This window comes from Elephas maximus, chromosome 3, assembly GCF_024166365.1.
Source record: "Elephas maximus indicus isolate mEleMax1 chromosome 3, mEleMax1 primary haplotype, whole genome shotgun sequence".
Lineage (NCBI taxonomy): Eukaryota > Metazoa > Chordata > Mammalia > Proboscidea > Elephantidae > Elephas > Elephas maximus.
The window spans coordinates 186,226,664-186,238,875 of NC_064821.1; the positions used below are offsets into that span (position 1 = coordinate 186,226,664).

General features: G+C 44.5%; 1 protein-coding gene across 1 annotated transcript; it reads right to left on the reverse strand.

Annotated features, from left to right (window-relative positions):
* Nucleotides 1–560: 560 nt before the first annotated feature.
* Nucleotides 561–6,005, reverse strand: S100A11 (S100 calcium binding protein A11). The gene is made up of 3 exons (XM_049880506.1): nucleotides 5,892–6,005; nucleotides 1,810–1,962; nucleotides 561–877 (listed from the first exon to the last, which is right to left on the reverse strand). The coding sequence occupies exons 1-3, from the start codon at nucleotides 5,892–5,894 to the stop codon at nucleotides 731–733; spliced, it is 303 nt and encodes a 100-aa protein (XP_049736463.1). The 5' UTR covers nucleotides 5,895–6,005; the 3' UTR covers nucleotides 561–730.
* Between the last annotated feature and the right edge of the window lie 6,207 nt (nucleotides 6,006–12,212).

Consider the following 12,212-nt stretch of genomic DNA (forward strand, 5'->3'; position numbering starts at 1 on the left):
TGAGTAATTTAGAGGTGGTCCTGTTTGTATCATTAGTCATGGCTATGTGTACAACCGAGATGCATTTTTAGTACTTACTGTGCAGGTTCTGGTAACTGCTTCCAACAATGTACAGTCACGCACTGCATAGTGTCTGTTCGGGCAACGTCTGACCACATATATGTCCATGGCCTCATGAGGTTATAATAGAGTTCAGAAACCCCGATTGGAGAACGGGACAGTCTCTTGGCTATTTAGTCAATACAGGTGCACTACAGGATCCCATATGACTTTGATGTGCAGTCACAAAGTAGCACCTATTTGTTATGAACCATTGTATATACTTTGAATTTTTAATACAATAGGCTTGATGGGTTGGTTCATAACTATGGGGACCAAGTTCATAACTTGGGGACTACCTGTATATTATATGGTGTTTGCACAATGTCCAAATCACATAACCTATCATTCTATAACGTTCTATTTCACAGAACGTATCATGGATGTTAAATGACGCATGACTGTAGTTTATATTTTTCACTCTCCTCCCTCCCTCCCACAGACTTACTGACACTCCAGGGTGTGTTTTAAAAAACCATATTATTTTATTACTGCCAGCAGAAGTGGCCTGCATGGGGTGGCAGATGTGCTGGGCTCAGGATGTGTGTAGGCTTCGAGCTGTAGATGGTGACTGGGACTGGAAGGAAGGGGGTTGGGCTTGGAGGCCAAGCTCAAGCGCCCCTCAGGTTTGCTAGTGGGGACGTCTCATGAAGGAGTCATGGCAAGCCTGAGCAAGGCCGCCGATAAGATTAAGAAATTCTTGGAAATCTAGCTGCCCATCAGAATTGAGGTCCAGTTTCTTCATCATGCGGTCAAGGACACCAGGGTCCTTCTGGTTCTGCAAAGATAATAATAATACCTTTATATTATACTTCCTAAGGTGTTTTCAAATGTGTTGCCACATCTTATTTTCACCAGTGTGTAAGGTACAGTGTAAGGGTTATTAATATTTCCATTTTTCAGGCACTGAAATAGACTGAAAAAGGTGAAGTGACTTCCCCAAGGGGCAGACCTGGGACTTGAACCCAGATTTTCTGGCTCCTTTAGTCCAGGGTTCTTTCTGCGATATCGATACTCGTTTAACTGTAAATTAGTGGAACACTTTTCTCAAGTGTTGCACGGAACTCTAATATATAAACTGTATAAAAGTGGAGTGATTCATGGTGGGAAGAGAACACAGGTCCCCCCAATCAGCCTCATTCTTCACCCCCTACCCCCCAGCATATTTACAACCGCTGGACACATGTGGTTATTTATATTTAAATGAATTAAAATAAAAAATTCAGTTCCTCAGTTGCAATAGACATTTTCAAGTGCTCAATAGCAACATGTGGCTAATGGCTGCCACATTAGCTGGTGTAGACAGAACATTTCTGTCTTCGCAGAAAATTCCATTGGAGTGGAGGAATCCAATTAGAAAACTATTCTATTATACTATTTGCCATTTCATACGCCTCTCTCCCTAAATGGAAAAAAGGAATCACCATTGTCTATGTCATGCAGTTTGCACGTTTTGATCTTTAAAACACATCCTACTTCAGAGAAGAGACCTCTTACTAGTCCTCTAGAGTTCACCCTGAGACTTAAGGGCTGACTCAGCTTGGGCCGCTCTATGGACCTCTCAGCTTGGAGTGGGTACAAAGGAGTCAGGTTTGCACCAGGGCAGACAGGTGCTATTCTTCCTGGAGTGGGGTCCCTTATTCCTGGTCCTTCTGCCAGGGTCTGGTTTTGTGCTTGGGTAGTCTGGGGGGCCAGGGCTGTGACCAGTACCTTTGTGAAGGCAGCCAGTTCTGTATTCATGAAGTTCAGGAACTCCCTCTTGGAGAGGGTAAGGTTTTTACCATCCTGTCCAGCGTACTTCTGGAAAACGGCAATCAGGGACTCGATGCACCGCTCGGTCTCCGTGGGGCTAGAGATCTTTGCCTTTGGAGAGAAGATTCAGGGCTTAGAAAAGGGCAAGATGTCAAGGGCTGGATGCTAGAGGACACTCTGGAGACTCTCAACTCCTTGTTTTAGGCCAAAGCAGTTTCTGAAAAGGCAGAGTCATTTTTAGGGGGTTGGGAGGCCCAGGATAACCACAGAAAGTCATCTTCTGTGTGTGGGCTTCCTTTCCACCCCTCCTCACAGTTTATTCCAGGTGAAATTTCAGGTAAAATGCAGTTTCAGGTAAATGTGGAACATGAGAGGTATATTTGAAAGCAGTAAAATAGACTTCCTAAATGAGGGTCAGGGTGGCAGGGTTTATGGATATTTTCAAGATGCTTGGATACATATACGTATAACTATATGTCCCAAAATCCATATGCACACTATGCATTGTCTATAGATTAAACACCTATTTTCCCAGAGTGTATAGTGTGTGATGAATGAAATGTCAGTTCTTTTAAAAGCAATATTGCATTCCTGAGACTTACGCATTTTCTCAAAGAAAACTAAAAGCATATCTATTATTACGTGTGCGGCGGGGGATATGTCTGAGAACTTTTTGGATGCTCAAAAGTGGCTTTCAACAAAACAGTCAACAATTACTTTAAAACAAAGAGAAGAAAGAAGGGATCAGGAAAACTAGATTAATGGAAACAGAACAACCAGAACAGAAAGAGTGAGAATGTTCATATATTGTAAAGAGTGTAACCAATGTCACCGAACAACTTGTGTAGAAATTGTTAATGGGAACCTAAACTGCTGTGTAAACCTTCACCAAAAACACAATAAAGTCTTATAAAACAAAACAAAAATCCAAAAGTGGCTTTCATACTTGAAAGTTAACAACCATTAATTTTACATGTGAGGAAACTGAGGCACGAGAAGAGAATTGACGTGGCAGAGCCACCTTTAGAATCTGGGCCTCAAGGTCCCTTTCCTATAGTCCTCAGCCTTCGCTCTTCCCACTTCTAACCCAAACCAAACCCACTGCCACAGAGTTGATTCCTACTCTTGCTGACCCTACAGAACAGAGTAGAATTGCCTCATAGAGTTTCCAAGGAGCGCCTGGTAGATTCGAACTGCCGACCTTTTGGTTAGCAGCCGTAGCTCTTAACCACTACGCCACCAGGGTTTCCTTTCCTCTTCTAGGTGCCACTAGTTCTCACAGGAATGGGCATGTCCCAGGGAGGAGCCTTTCAGGAGAAGCGGCTCTCTTCAAATCAGGAGGGTTCATATGGAGACTACTAGGGAGCTCCCACAGCATCCACAGAGCAGAAGAGTCAAATCCTCTGCTAGACACTCATTTTTTTATGTAATTTTTTTTTTAATGCTTTAGGTGGAAGTTTACAGAGCAAATTAGTTTCTCGATAAACAATTAATACACACATTATCTTGTGACATTGATTGCCAGCCCTGTGATGTGTCAACACTCTCCCCTTCTCGACCTCTGGTTCTCCATTTCCATTCGTCCAGTTTTCCTGTCCCCTCCTGCCTTCTCATCTTTGCTTTCGGGCTGGTGTGCCCATTTGGTCTTGTACACATGGTTGAATTATGTATGTTATCATTGGTGTTATAGGTCTGTCTAATCTTTGGCTGATGGGTGAACTTCAGGAGTGACTTCAGTACTGAGTTAAAACAGTGTGTGTGGGGTGCCATACTCTCTGGTTTCTCCAGCCTCTGTCAGGCCAGTACGTCTGGCCTTTTTTTTTTTTTTCTGAATTTTGTTCTACATTCTTCTCCGGCTCTGTCCGGGACTCTCTACTGTGATCCCTGTCAGAGCAGTTAGTTGTGGACTCTACTTTCATCATGGAATTCTTCAAGGAAATGCTATCACGCTGAGCCTGCCAATCATTTTTTCACCAGGGACCCGGGGGGGCCCCAAGAGTGATGATGAGCTCTTGGGCTCCCCCTGGTGGATAAGAACGGTAACTGCAGACATTCTGGGACACTCCCCTGCCACACCCTTCCTCCCAGACTTTACCACTGGCATTAACAATGGTTTATGTTTGGATGATGGCGATTGCAATTTCGCATTTAGCTTTTGATTTTTTCTTGGGTGGGGTGGACTTTCTGGAGCCTAGAGCTAAAGGCTTTCAGGACCCATAATTAACACGTGCTGAGGATTTCGTTATTGATCTGAACTCTCAGTCTCAGAGCCGCTTGCCTCCCTCCAGTAGCTTTATTGCCTGTCTCCCCAGGGGGTTCCCAGGCCTACATAAGATGCCCCCCCCCGGGGGGCATTCAGAACAACCTAACTCTTCTGCAGTCACATGGTTGAAATCCTCCCCCCAGCCTAACAAACGTGAAAAAGAAGTCACACTTAAAAAGGAGTTAACTATGGCAGTTCTCATTCTCAACCAACGGCCCCCACTTTCCTCCTGTGGACCTACAATCTTCTCCACCTTCCTCAAGGGCAGGCAGCCTAGTTCTTCACCACTGTTAGTACTGGGCCTGCCTTTTCGCGGTACCATGAAACGGATTCACCCTTTTTCATGGAAAGGAAAAGTGGAAAAAGTAGGCGGAGATGCAGATTGACACACTAAAGCAGGAGTTGGCATACTTTTTTGGTAAAGGGCCAGATGGTAAACATTTTGGTCCATGTGGTCTTTGTTACAGCCTCTTAACTCTGCTGTGGTTGGAGGAATGCCACCATCCATTAAAAACCTGTTGCTGTCGAGTTAATTCTGACTCATGGCGACCCCACGTGTGACAGAGCAGAACTCCTTCCTAGGGTTTTCTTGGCTGTAATCTTAATGAAAACAGACGGCCAGGCCATTCTTCTGTGGTGCCACTAGATGGGTTTGAACTGCCAACCTTTAGGTTAGTAGTGGAGAGCCAACTGTTTCCACCACCTAGCAACTCTAAAGCAACCACAGACAATACCTAAATGAATGGGTGTGGCTGTGCTTCAAGAAAACTTTATGGACACTTAAGCTTGAGTTTCATATAACTTTCAGGTGCCACAAAATATTTTGATTTTTTCCCCAACCATTTAAAAAATGTAAAAACATTTCTCAGATTCTGACCCTGGGGCCATAGTTTGCTGACCCCTTAGAGAAGCAAAGGCGGAGGTAGATTTTGCAGGTGGATTAATGGAAAAGATAGAAGAAGGTTCAAAATGGAGAAGGAAGGCGCTGAAAGGAGAAAAGCAGGGGACGGACGAGTGAGTGCCTAAAAAGATGGTGGGGTAAAAGGAAAAGAAAGGAGGGCGCTTGCCTGGAACTGAGTCCCTCCCACATTCCTGGCTATGGTTCCCGGAGCGACAGGGTTTAGTTTCAGTCTCTTTGTGTCCTGGCCGTTTGGTTGCTTATTGAAACTGATTTTCTCTCAGGACTTAGACGACTAAGTTCTAAAGTGCTCTCTTTCTGGTTCACAGAAATTACTTGTGACGCCTCAGAGGATCCCAGCCCCCACCTTTAGCTTTTCTCACGGACCTCCCTGGCCAGTGACCGGGAGACTAGTACCGGAGGGGGCTTGGTGGGGGGGGGGGGGGGGGCTTCAAGCAGAAACAGGAAATCATTGCAATTCCCTTCATTCCAGGCTGAGTGAGAACCGCCCTGTTAGTGCCCCAAAACTGTGGTGGGGCCTTTCCCCCTTACCATGGAGGGCTTCAGAGCAGAGCACAGCGTAACTGTCACCAGGGCGGGCTCTGTACTTCCTCTTTCCCAGCCCTAGACCTTATCTTTACTAGAAAACAAAAACAACTACCAGTTTCCACACTTGGCCAGTTATTACAGGTATAATTTTAGGGCTGCTGCTTTTCATTCCCTCTTCCCTAATTCTCTCCCACGAGATTTATTATTTTTTTTTTCTGCTGTTTCCTGCCACGTCCACAGATAAATCAAAGATAAAGCCTGGTGGAAAGTATACATTGCTTTTATCCTTTTTTTCATTTAAGAGGACGAACAACAAAAAGTTAGGCTTACCATTTTGGAGCGGAGCAGAGAACCGTTCGCTGGGACTTGGGAGCGGCAGAGAACTGTGGGGTGTGCTGCCCTGCAGAGCTCTTGCCTCTCCGCGGCCCACGCCCTTCCCTTCTCCGACGTTGCTCAAGCCTTACTCAGACGGCCCCTCGCCTGTGGTTGGCCCGCCTGATGCTCACACATCAGGACTTGTCGGCCTCCGGCTTCCTTTGCTAAACACCCAACCTTTCCTTAAAACTCACACAAAACCCATTGCCCTCTCCTGAGTCACCCACTTTCTCTCTCCTCTTCCTGTGAACCTTTACAATTTTGACTTTTCTGAATTAAAAATTTCGCATAATAGTCTTTGGGAAGTTTGTCCATGGCTGTGGGTCTTTTCCTTGTCTGAGCTTATTCTGGAGATTAGCTGTGCAGAAAGGTTCCTTTTGCAAACGTATAAATCAGTGTTGTACAGAGTGTGCGTCATGTTTGTAGGGGAGAAGTTCGCTAGGAATGGGGCTGATGATTCCTGCACACTGAAGATATTTAATAAACAGTGCTAATTATCACCAAGTGGAGCACCCTTCTCTCAAACTCTTCCTCTCTAAACTGACAGTAAAATACTACCTCAATTAGAAATTGACCCATGAGAGCTGAGCATTTATCTGTCTTTGCAATGGAGTTTGGAAAAAAGAACCCTTTCTTTCCTGGGAATTAAGAAAGCTCTCTATTAAGAATCAGAAGCTCTGGGTTCTAGTCCTGGATGTATTCTTCGTTGCAATATTTCCATTTCCTTATCTGTAAAGCAGATCACACCACCCTTCCTACTTCATAGGATTGTTTTGACTGTCAAATGAGATAATCGCTTTGAGGGGGCTTCAAACCTGTGAAGTGCATACAAATGAAAATAAGGGACCAGGGGCTTTGCCTGGCACAGCTTTAGCTGTCATCTCTGAGCACTTATGCCAAATCTTCATGTCTACTTTCAGCTCCTCCACAAAGAGAGGGAGAGGGGGAGAGGGGGGAGGGGGGAGGGGGGAGAGGGAGGGGGAGGGGGAGGGGGAGGGGGAGGGGGAGCGCCTGTGCTCATGAATCCACTTGAAAGTCCCATTGGCACCTCAGACGCATTAGTTCAAGAAATAGCTTGTTTTCCCTAAACCTGTTTCAGTTCCCAGCTTTCTCCCTCTCTGCTAATGGTACTGTTGTTCTTCCATGATCCTGAATTGAGAACATTGGAGTCATTCTTTGACTCTGAAGCCCTCTTACCCCATGTCTGAGTAATCTAGTGTTGCTATAACAGAAAACTACAAGTGGATGTCTTTAACAAATACAAATTTATTCTCTCACAGTTCAGGAGGCTAGAAGTCCGAATTCAGGGCACCAGTTCCAGGGGCAGGCTTTCTGTCTCTGTCAGCTCTGGAGAAATGTCCCGGCCATCAAACTTCCCCTGGTCTAGGATCTTCTCACCGCAAGGACCCTGGGTCCAAAGGACACGCTTTGTTCCTGGCTCTTCTTGCTTGGTGGTAATAAGGTCCTTCTCTTCTCTGCTCACTTCTCTCTTTTATATCTCAGAGATTGAATCAAGACACAACCTAACCCTGTGGATTGTGTTCTGCCTCATTAACATAACTGCCACTAATCCTGCCTCATTAACATCATAAAACCAAAACCAAACCCGTTGCCTTGGAGTCAATGCCAACTCATAGCGACCCTATAGGACAGAGTAGAGCTGCCCCATAGGGTCTCCAAGGAGCTGCTGGTGGATTCAAACTGCCAACCTTTTGGTTAGCAGCTGAGCTCTTAAACACTGCACCACCAGTTAGGATTTACAACACATAGAATAACTACATCAGATCACAAAATGGAGGACAACCATAAAATACTGGGAATCATGGCCTAGCCAAGTTGACACACATTTTTGGGGGACACAATTTAATCCAAAACACCCTTCAAATCTTATAAAGTGCCAAGTTTTAATCAGTTTTATTTTTACGCTATCTCTTGGATCTGTCCCTTTTTGTTCTATTTCCATTTCCACTGTTCTAGTTTAGGTCTTCATTGCCTCTCTCTAATTTTCTAAGTGGACTCTCACCCTCTAATCTATTTTACTGACAGTGAAAAACACATTTTCCTAAAGTACAGCTTTGATCAATTGCCTGCTTAAAAACAAAACAAAGGAAAAAACCAAAATGGCTCCCCAGTGGCTTTGATAGCAAATCTGAACTTTTTAGCCTCTGTCTGGCTCTGAACAACCTACTTAACTTTAATTAATTATTTAATTCTTTGATTTATTCATTCAACACGTATTTTTGAGCACCTACTATGTGCCAACCTCAGTGCTAGGCAGCAGAGATACAAAGGTGAATGTCATATAGTTGGCCTTTGAGGAAGTCTATGGGTAGGCTTTAGACTTATGGAGGTGGGGGTGGCGGTGTTCCATGGTGGCTCCTGGGGTCCATGAACACCCTGAAGTCATATGCAAAATTTTCTACATAACGGAATTTTTTTCCTCCTGGGGGAAAAAGCCACAGGTTTTATCTGACTCAGAAAAATCTCTAATAAAAATATTTGCAAATCACTAGTCGAAATCACCCTATACCTGAGTTGTGGGGTCTTCCATGCCACAGTCCCTTTTAAGGGAACCTCACTTACAGCCCCTGCTGAAGGGGCAAGCCCAGGTGCCCACACTTTGCACGATTGTCACTGTGCCTGCTGTCACAGCTGACTGGACTGAGGTTAGCTCTGGACTTAAGGACTGTCAATCCATAGGATGGCTCCCAGTAAATGTCTCAGTTTAGCCTGAAAAGATGATCTGGGTATTGTTCTCGGGAAACAGAAATTAGAAACCCACAAAGAATTAGGCAGTTAGAAGAGCTGACGCTGGACGTTTGCATGGAGAGAAACCATGAGGTCACGGCAAATCAAAATTATGAAGAAGCAAACAGGCATCATGAATAAGCAGAAGTGACTGAGTGTGGAAAGAATGCACAGAATGGGGGTGAAATAAAACAATTATTAACTGGAAAAGGGAAAGTAAGTAGCTACTTGGATATTAGCTGAGCTGTGTAAATGGCGGAGCAGTGAGAGTGAAGAGCCTGCAGTCCGTCTTTATTAGCGTTCTTATTTGTCCCAAGCCCAGTTGTGTGGTGTTCCTGTGTTTCTGTAAGATGTTTATTACAATAACTCCACTGCCCTAAGTGGAAGCTTGAATGAAACCAAAGAGTTAAACCATATAATCATAAATCATTCAGAACCAGGTTGGGGGATCAACCACACCTAGTTAGTGTTACCAGTGGTGGCAATTCCTCAGGGCCATGTTAAAAGGGGGTCATTACTATGTTATCAATCAGAGGAGGGAGAGTCCGGGAAAGGTAACAGGCAAAGGTAGATTTGGCAAAGTAGGTAAAAAATGAGGCAAATTGAATGACTAAGGCAAGCAAGGAGCTGAGGATGAATGAAGGCTGGTAAATTGATGGCAAGAGACAAAACTGAGGTACAGATGAGCAAAAGGGTCATTCAGGAAATAATGTACGAACTTCCACAGTCCAGTGTAATGTGTGATCTTAGTCTTATGTGCAGTCTGAGCTCTGTATAGGGATAGTTTGGTCCCTAAATGGACACAGTAGTGTAACAGATGTAATGACAGGGGTGTTTACAAGATACAATGACAAAGCCTGGAAGGAAGCGAGTGGTTAACTCTGGGGGAGCTAGGAAAGCATCATGGAGAAAGGGATGATTAAGTTGGGTATTGAAAGATGAATAAGAGTTCACCAGATGGATGGGCACAGTGGTGAAGTAAGGTGAAGTACAACTATATATAGCACAGTGTTTGTGAACACAGACCCAGGAGCTGGACTGAGGCATTCAAATCCCAGTGCTGCAAATTATTAGCTGTTTGAGCTTGGGCAAGTTACTTATCTGCTTTATTCCTGTTTCTTCATCTGTAAAATGGAGACGATAGTAGTACTTACTTTATTGGTTGTTGTGAGGATTAAATTAATTCATATAAAGTGCGTAGAATTTAGAACAATGTCTTCAAAGGAAGATTTGCATAATAGCTTGCGCAAAAGGGAGGAGGAATGAAGCATGATGTATGTTCTCAGTACTTGTAGGTGGTTTAGTACTACTGGATTTTAGGGTAAGGGTTGATGGTAAATGTAAGGGAGAAGCTGTGGGACATGAGACCACACTCTGCTGTCGTTTTCTGTTTACTTATTTGTCATCCTTACTAGATTGCAAGCTGTTTGAGGGCAGAGATGGTGCCCTTTTCACTACAGTACATAACGAGGGCCTTGCATGTGAGTGGAGCTGTCCTAAGCACTGGGGCTATAGTAGTTAACAGGACAGGCAAGGTATTTGCTCTGATGGTGTGCAACCTAGCTTTTATGGGTTAACCCAAAATTTAAAGAGCAGACAGAGAAAGATGATCCAGCAAAGAAGAAAGCAGAGAAATGACCAAGGAGGCAGAGGAAGACCCAGAATCTTTTCTGGTGTCACTGAAGCCCATGGGAGAGAGAATTCCAAGATGGTGGGAATGATGGACAAGGTGGAAGACTTCAGAGAGGCAGAGTATGATAAAGGTTGAGATGTGTCCATGAATTTGGCAGTTACATACTTGGAGACCTTTGCCACAGCAGTTTTAGTGTGGTGGTAGGGAGAAAGGCAGGTGGCAGTAGATTAAGGAATGAATGGGAAATGAAGAGTTGGGGCAAGAAGTGTGGTTTGCTTACTTGAGAAATGAAGACTAGGAAGGTAGGAGAGGTGGAATGGCAACCAGAAGGGATCTAGGACCAAGGGAGGATTTAAAGTCATACAGGAGGGGTTTGATGAGTTTGTAGGCTGTGGAGAAGGCATTATCAGAATGAGACATCAAGTATGCAGGGTTGAAGGCTATAAATGATGGGGCAAGGTCCGGGAGGAGTTGTGTGTGGATGAAATTCCTCCTCAGAGGCGGAAAAGGAAAAGAGAAGGAGTGGGGCTGTAGATAGTCCCCAGGATTGAGAGGGCTCCTGGGGTCTGTCCTCCCTGATACCCCCATTGATGCTATAAAGCAGGAGGTAAGGGCATCAGTGACAGTGGGGAACTTGAGGGGAGTGGAGGAGGTTCTCAGAGGTCTCTGAGGGAAATGGAAAACGGAGCTGACTGCGGATGGCTGAGTGGTGTAGAAGTTCAAGAAGCTATAATTTTTCAGTGACCCCAATCCACGAGGTTCTGTCATTGTGTGGCAGTATGTCTTTCTCCAGGTGTGCTTAGAAGCTTAACCACAGGATCCAAGAGAGAGGATCATGGAGTGGATTTAGGGTTAGGTGTTTTCAGGGTGGGTGTAACAGAAGGACAAAAGGGTGAAGGAGTTGAAGATGTGGATGAGAAAGCAATCCACCTGTTTGAGCACTGAGTGCAGGACAGGGGAGGAAGGAAGAAAAGACATGGAAGCTAAGTAGGTCAGGAAGTCTCCATGAAATCAAAGAACAAGTTAAGTGGAAAAGAGGGATGGAGAGAGCTGGAGATGTGAGGTGTTATCAGTATAATCTAATCTTTCAGTGAGTTTAATATTCTGTAGAGGAGCCATTATGGATGATGGCAAAATCCAGGCATGGTTATGGTAGTTAAAGTGATTCCAGTGGGTTTAAGTGGGATGGGCTTGAAGGAGCTGTGAATATGGAGGGTTGGGTGGGCCATTACAATTGATGTTGAACTCATCAGGGATAATGAGGGGAGTTAGTGTGCAGGAGTGTGAAGCAGATTATAATGTCTGAAGTGAAACTGGTATGTGACACCAATAGCTTGGGGCAGAGAGTGTTAAAGTGTTATCTGTCACTTTTCCTTTGTAGACTCTATACTTTAACCAAACAGAACCACTGATTGTTGTTACGTGCCATTGAGTCAGTTTCACCTCATGGCGACCCTGTGTACAACAGAATGAAATGCTGCCCGGTCCTTCACTATTCGCACAATCATTGCTGTTTGAGCTCACTGTTGCAGCCACTGTGTCAATCTATCTGGTTGAGGGTCTTCTTCATTTCTGCTGACCCTCTATTTTACCAAGCTTGATGTCCTTTTCCAGGGACTGGTCTCTCCTGATAACATGTCCAAAGTACGTGAGACACGATCTCACCATCCTTGCTTGTAAGGAGAATTCTGGCTGTACTTCTTCCAAGACAGATTTATTCATTCTTTTGGCAGTCCATGGTATATTCAATACTCTTTGCCAACATCATAATTCAAATGTATCAATTCTTCCTCTGTCTTCCTTATTCATAGTCCAGCGTTCACATGCATATTAAAAAAGATTAGGCGATAGAAAATACCATGGCTTGGGTCAGGCCCACCTTAGTCATCAAAGTG

Bases quoted from the DNA above. Each gene is read 5' to 3' on its own strand.
- S100A11 (XM_049880506.1), bottom strand. The intron at 878-1,809 runs GTACTGGTCACA...TTATCTTTGCAG, and splicing joins AACTGGCTGCCTTCACAAAG to AACCAGAAGGACCCTGGTGT.